Source organism: Puntigrus tetrazona, chromosome 24 (genome assembly GCF_018831695.1).
Source record: "Puntigrus tetrazona isolate hp1 chromosome 24, ASM1883169v1, whole genome shotgun sequence".
NCBI classification, from domain to species: Eukaryota; Metazoa; Chordata; class Actinopteri; order Cypriniformes; family Cyprinidae; genus Puntigrus; species Puntigrus tetrazona.
In genome coordinates this window covers 16,932,694-16,939,629 of record NC_056722.1, presented here as the reverse complement: position 1 = coordinate 16,939,629, position 6,936 = coordinate 16,932,694, and the positions used below count along the sequence as shown (strand labels likewise).

Sequence of the window (6,936 nt, the reverse complement as noted above, 5' to 3'; positions counted from 1 at the left end):
CTAGTGCTAAAGGAGTTCATTTAATCTTAGAATGTTAATAATTAATGATCTGGTGCTTACAGGACTCCATTTCCCAGAAGTCAGTGGATATTCAGACTCGGTCAGATGACCAGCAGTCGGTGAACAGCATGGAGAAGGCTTTGGCTGAGAACCGCAGGCAGAGCCAGTTCAGTGTGGCTTCAGGCACGTATCAAGATGGCCAACCATCCAGATTATTGTTCCTTGTTGATCTTTTGTCTCTTTCCTCTTTTTTTTTTTTAGCTCCACGACATTCCACAACTGAAAGACGCGAAACTGAACTATGAAACTTAAAGTTGCTAGATATTGTTACTGTCATTAATGATACATTTTGAGCACAAATACAACTGTATTTTATTACAGAATGCCACAAATGACCAGTAAGAAGCAAAACGATTCAGATAATCACGTAATAATACTATACAACAGTATTATCTTTAGTCCAGAGTTTAGCCTGATTTCATAAAGCACCCCGAACATACTGACTATCAGCTGGTCAGCTGTTCATTTTTGTGTTTCCATATGCGATCTCCCCAGAAGCCCAGGAACAAAGGCTGTTTGCAGCTCTGCTCATAAAGTGTGTCGTCCAGCTGGAGCTCATTCAGACCATAGACAACATTGTGTTCTTTCCTGCAACTAGTAAGAAGGAGGATGCTGAAAACTTTGCAGCAGCGCAGGTACCATCTTTTACAAACTCTGACTATAAACAAATGTTTTCGTTAGTTTTTTTTGTACTTGTGCATACTCAGGATTTCAACCACCTGCGTTGGCCGCATTATCATTTTTATTTGCATTATTTTTATACTATTATAGTATTTATGAATATTTTGACAAGCTTTATTTCCAGCTTTAGTCATTTTAGTATGTGCTTTCTATTTTCAGGTTTTGTTTCTCTGTGTATCTTCAATGTATTTTATTTGCATTTCAATTATCTTGGTTAGTTGCCAAGCAATATTTCTAATCTTCATTTTTTTTCTGACGTCTGTAATATTTCAAATACCAGAAAACATTTTAATAGTTACAGTTTTAAAGAAAAATGCAGAATAAACCACAATTATGTGAAATAGATTGATTTAATCATAGTAATTAATCATAAGAAATCATTAAAAATAATACATTTTTATATATTAAGTATATTTTATATAATATCAAATATAATTCTATAAATATATATGCATAAATATTACAAAATATGTAAATATATTAAAAAACATTATGTAAACAAAAACTTTTGTGTTGAATGTGATTAAAAATTAAAAAGTGATTAAGCAGTTATTTATTTTTCAAACTGTTCTGTTTTATTTTATTTTATTCCTAATCATTTATCATCAGAACATTTTGAGAAAATAGTGTGGAAATGAAAAAATATTATTTTAAATGCTAATACCATTCAGTTTATTTTAATAATAATAATAATAATAATAATAATAATAATAATATTAAAAGCTTAAAAACCTGTATGCTAGGTCACATAATAACAATAATGGTTATTGGGTAAAAAGAGTTATTAATCAAAGCACTGGTGAAGATTATAGTCAGTTATACAGTCTAAATGAATTGTGTTTTCCTGCAGAGAGATGCTTTGGACGCTGACGTACACGTGGATACTCAGGACCAGGGAATGTATCGCTACCTGACCTCAGAACAGCTGTTTAAACTGCTCGACTGTCTTCTAGAGTCCCACCGCTTTGCTAAGGCCTTTAACTCCAATAACGAACAGAGAACCGCGCTGTGGAAGGCTGGTCAGTACTCACGATCATTTCTCCAGACGCAATAAACATATCCATATCGTTAGGAATGTATTTCTCCACATTTACAAAAGCCGCCGCGTAGCTTACGGGTCACGTTGAATCAAGCCCTCCGTTATCAGATAGAGCCACCTTGGTGGCCTAATGGAAAGTCTTTATCGCGTCTGGCTTGATTTCTTCTCCCGTCCCACATTAAAAGAGCCGGTTGTGTCTCCGCGTGTGAGATCAGGTTTCAAAGGGAAGTCGAAGCCCAATTTGCTGAAACAGGAGACCAGCAGCCTGGCGTGTGGCCTGCGCATCCTCTTCCGCATGTACGTGGACCAGAGCAGACAGGACGCCTGGGAGGAGGTGCAGAGGAGACTGCTCAAGTAAGACCTCGCCGTCGCTCGCTGTGCTCTCAGACCCTGCCGCCATGCAAACATTACTCATTTCATACCGCCTTCAGTACACTTTTTACGTTTAGCTAGGAGACATCTTTCGATATTTTTATAATACTGTGACAGAAATCCTGGGAAATAAAATGGGACACAAAATAGGAGTTTGTACATTTTGTTTTAATTTCATTTGTGGCTTTAATTAGCTTAGTTCAGGGGGAAACTGCTCAGAAGTGACAGTGAAATTATTTACAAATTTATAAAAATAGGGCAACGCTTTATTTTACGGTTACAGCTTATTAGCATGCATATACTAGAATTAAAAAAGTCGAAGGTAATGGTTAACAGTTGTTCATTATTCTGAATGTTAACAAAATATTTCTACGTCAGTTCAATTCATTCTTTTTGAACTTTCTATTCACCAAAGAACCCTGAGATGTGAACTTGCAATTCTGTGGGAAAAAAAGTAAAAAGTGTTAGATTTAAAACTCGCAATTCTGAGAAAGTATCAGTCTTTTCACTCCTTAGGATTGGACGTCATAACCTGCATAACCTTGTATCGTGCAATTTTGAGGAAAAAAAAGTCAGAACCAATCGTGAGGGGGAAAAATAGTCTGAATTGCGAGATGCAAGCTTTGAGATTATATCTCACAATTCTGACTTCATAAATTGGAATTTGTAAGAAAAAATCAGAAAAAAGCCTAGCTTTGAGTTTATATCTCACAATTCTGACTCTTACTTGCAGCTGTACGTTTATTGTCAAAATTGCAAGATAAAAAGATGCGATGGCGACTAAAAAAAAAAAGTCGCAGTTACCTTTTTTTATTCTTTATTCAGTGGTGGAAAAAGTAAGCCATGACTCTAGCATAATTTAGTTTTTTATAAAAAGAGAGAGGTATAATATTTTTCGCCTTAAGTCTTTAAGCATCTTGATATTTGTTTGTAATTAATAAAACACTTTCACGCACAGTTGTGTGTTCCACAATAACATGAAATGGCGTTCACTATTTTCGACTGTTTTACTACCATCATGTGCCAAGTTTGAAGGTTTTGGAACAGGATTTGGAACAAGACTGTTCCAATATAATAATTTGGATTCTCTTAAAAATAACGCCCAGTGGGATCCTACTCACAGGATGTTTTGCAGCTAAGAGTCAAATAAAGACTTCAACTAAAGTAATGTTTAGAATCTAGAAACGCTTAGACTTCAAAAAACGCAGCGCATTTCCAACCTGTGTTGGTTCCTCGTTCCGATTTGCTAATTTTCCCGATGAACAAAGGTCACTTCCTGAAGTTTGCTTTATTGAATTGTGATTGGTGCTCTGGCCTGGATCCAACGGAGAAAGAAAGTTTCACGCGCCATTAGGGCGTCGTTTGTTAGATTAGTTGAGTTCCAAACTAATTAAGCTTTAAAACGTGAAACGAACTCCGTCGAGCACTAATGTCGCTCCATCCCGGAGTCTCAGACCCGTGCGCTTCCATTTCTCCTGAACACGATTGTCCCCGACTCTCAGACTTCACTGCTAATAGGGTGCAATCATGGGAAAGAGGCCAGGTCGGACTCTGACTTCCTTGTCTGCAGGAAGGCTATCAGAGACACTAATCATTGGCCGTGTTCGGTCCTGCAGACACGCTTAACCAGGCTAAAGGGGATTTAGGTGAGATTAGGTCATGAAGAGTGAAGGAAGTTGCGCGGCAGATGGGGGTTATATAAGACAAGTGAGGGGAGGAGCCTATCAGAGGTCACGACAGAGGTCGCCAAGGCTGTATTTAAGATGTTTGTGGAATATTTAAATCCTCTGTGCTGAAACGCAGCCTCTTTTTCTGATTGTTAGCGTGTGCAGTGACGCTGTGGCCTACTTCCTGACCCTGACGTCCGAGAGCCACCGCGAGGCCTGGACTAACCTACTGCTGCTCTTCCTTACCAAAGTGCTCAAGATCAGCGATGACAGGGTGAGTGTCTGATTCACTGATGGTACGCTTGTGATGTTGCACAGACTTGTATAGTCCAGCATTTTCAAGCTGAGGCTTTGCAAGCCCCTAGTGGTTAATGATGGAACTGCAAGACTGTTCATTAGTTTCTTTGAAAAAAAAAAAATAAAATTATATATATATATATATACCAAATAAAAATTGTTGTTTACTCTTATTTAATATTATATGTTACAGTTAGTTGAAGTTGTAGTTGAAGTCCTGCCATCTCAGAAAATGATTACCTAATATTGACAGAATTTTCATTTTTGGTTAAACTATCCCTTTGTTTTTTTTTGTTGTTTTTGTAAAATATGTCAATGTATTTGATAAAATGTATACAGTTATTTTTATTATTTACTAAATAGTAGTGCTTTCAAACGATTGATTGCGATAATCACATGTCTATATTAATACACACACATATATTTCAGAAAAATGTGCTGTTTTTATATATAAAATTTTATAAATATTATTTATCTGTAATATAAATAATATTATTATATACATGTAAATATTTTTAAATATAGGCTGTTTGTGTATTTATAGATGCATAATAAATAAACACGGTACACTCATTATGTAAACAAAAACTTTATTTTGGGATTATTGTTGGGGTTGTTTTTATAAAAAATTAATACTTTAAGAAAAACACATTTAGCTAAGCAAAACTGACACTAAGCACTGTAATTTTAGAACATAAAAAACAACTAAATTCTTTTATTTTCAAACTTTTTTCAATGTATAAATAATACGAAAATGATATGAAATGAATCAGAATGTTAGAATATATCTGAAGGTTCACGTGACACTGAAGACTGGAGTAATGATGATGAAAATTCAGCTTTACCATTAATTACAGCTTGAGGAATTAATTACATTTTAAAATATAATCAGATATTACCATTTTTTTAATTAGTATTTTACTATTTAAATATATTATTTTTTCATTAGATTTTTTTTCCTAAACATTTTAAACCCCAAACCTTTGATGGTAAATATATTTACACAGCAGCATGATCTAAAGATAGTTTGTTACAAAACAAGCTTATTGAAATAATTGATCAATGCTCAGTCATATTTAATCTTTCTCAATTAGAGCCCTAATGCGTTACGGAGTCGCGCGCGGAGACGATACCGCTCTTTTGTGTCAGTATAACCAATCACGAGAAGGCACCTGGTGCTAATAAACGCAAGTTTAATAAGATTACGGCGTGTCGCGCGGTGAGAGAGCAAACTAAACATAAAACACGCGTGTGTTTGCTTTGCAGTTCAAGGCCCACGCGTCCCGGTACTACCCCCTGCTTTGTGAGATCATGCAGTTTGACCTGATCCCGGAGCTGAGGGCCGTCCTGCGCAAGTTCTTCCTGCGCATCGGATTGGTTTTCCAGATCAGCCAGAGTTTGGAAGCAGATCGGCCTTCAGGCGTCCAGACTCCCAACGACGCCTAGAGGAAGCTACGAGCAGCAGTGCCTGTTCCTGAGCGCCACAGATGTCTCTTTTCATCTGCAGGACGCGAGCATCTGATCTCCTGCACCCAATGAGGAACGAGGAGACGGAAAAGATGGATATGATGGTACTAATATCGACCCTCCCCACCCCCCCCTTTGAGGCTCTGCTCTGGACAAACAGCCAATCCCAGATCAGGAACTACGTCCCACCCACTGGACAAATGACCGGGCCTTGTACAATAGGATCAAATTATCTAGAACATCATGAGGATGCTGAATAGCGCTACTACTATACAAATGCTTGACCTTTGAGATCTTCGAAAGGTCCAGATATATTTCAAAAAGGTGTCTTGGCATTATATTAAAAGCTGATTGAAGAATGACAGAAGGGTTGCAGATCAAGCAACGTGATGCGATGTTTCTCAAGCGATTCCGATTTTTGTTTCCTTTTGTCGCGTTTGCACCGCTAATGGCTAACATTAGCATGAATAACTAGTTGTACAGAATTCCAGCTTTGTAATATAATCTCACAACACTAGATTTTGTTTTTCTGTATCTTTTTTTTTTTTTTTTTCGTTTGTTCCTCGGAAAAAAAAAATTTGCTGCACTTGTTTTCTTGATCAAAATGCACTGGAGATTTTTACTTTTGTGATAAATTATTGAACTATGCCATCTTTCCCTCCATAACTGTCCAGCTAGAGATTTCTAATACGATATAAGGCGATTAGTTCGATTTACTCCATTTTATATACGCTGACACTTTTTTAATTAAACACTGAGGGCGACTGAGATCCTTTTAAAAGGAAATAAAACTGGAACGTGAAAATTGAGGGCGAGTTAAATGTGAGCTGCATCTGAATCACTGGTTTGTATCCCCGTTTGGAGTTAGGCTTCACTATACATGTACAAATTTTTAAAAAAAAGAAGTTAATATATTTAAAATCTTCTCTTTGGTTTTGGGGGTGGGGTTGTATTGTATAGAAATTAATGATAGCTGCGCTTTAAAACCGTTGATGGATTAAGGATGTGAAGCATTCCTGGCTAGTGAGGGTGACTGTAATGGTACAGCCCTGTAAAGTTTTCTATATGGAATAAAATGATCTGTACAACTCTATATGACACTGCTCATTATCACCACACATTCTAATCAGGTAGTAGGTCAATAAAGTTTTGGAACTTGGTGCATCTGCTCCGGTTAATTTTAAGTTATGAAAGGAGAATTAAATGTTTTTGTACTTTCTGTTCGCAGCGAAATTCCTAGGACAAAAACATAAAGACTGAAATTTCATCTGTGCCATCACAGGAACGAATTGCATAAGGTATATAAACAACAGAAAAGTATGGATGCCCGTTTACGCTGCTGAATAAAACATT

General features: G+C 36.6%; 1 protein-coding gene across 3 annotated transcripts in view; it reads left to right on the top strand.

Annotated features, from left to right (window-relative positions):
• Positions 1 to 6,676, top strand: part of arfgef1 (ADP-ribosylation factor guanine nucleotide-exchange factor 1 (brefeldin A-inhibited)) — a 55,618-nt gene extending 48,942 nt beyond the window's left edge. For 2 of the 3 annotated variants that reach the window (XM_043226473.1, XM_043226475.1), the window contains 6 exons: positions 63 to 183; positions 556 to 695; positions 1,592 to 1,760; positions 1,996 to 2,134; positions 3,976 to 4,093; positions 5,383 to 6,676. In XM_043226473.1, coding sequence (XP_043082408.1) covers positions 63 to 183; positions 556 to 695; positions 1,592 to 1,760; positions 1,996 to 2,134; positions 3,976 to 4,093; positions 5,383 to 5,562 — 867 coding nt within the window. In that variant the 3' untranslated portion in view covers positions 5,563 to 6,676. The remainder of the gene's footprint in view (positions 1 to 62; positions 184 to 555; positions 696 to 1,591; positions 1,761 to 1,995; positions 2,135 to 3,975; positions 4,094 to 5,382) is intronic. The other variant, XM_043226474.1, reaches the window with a different exon arrangement.
• Positions 6,677 to 6,936: the final 260 nt, after the last annotated feature.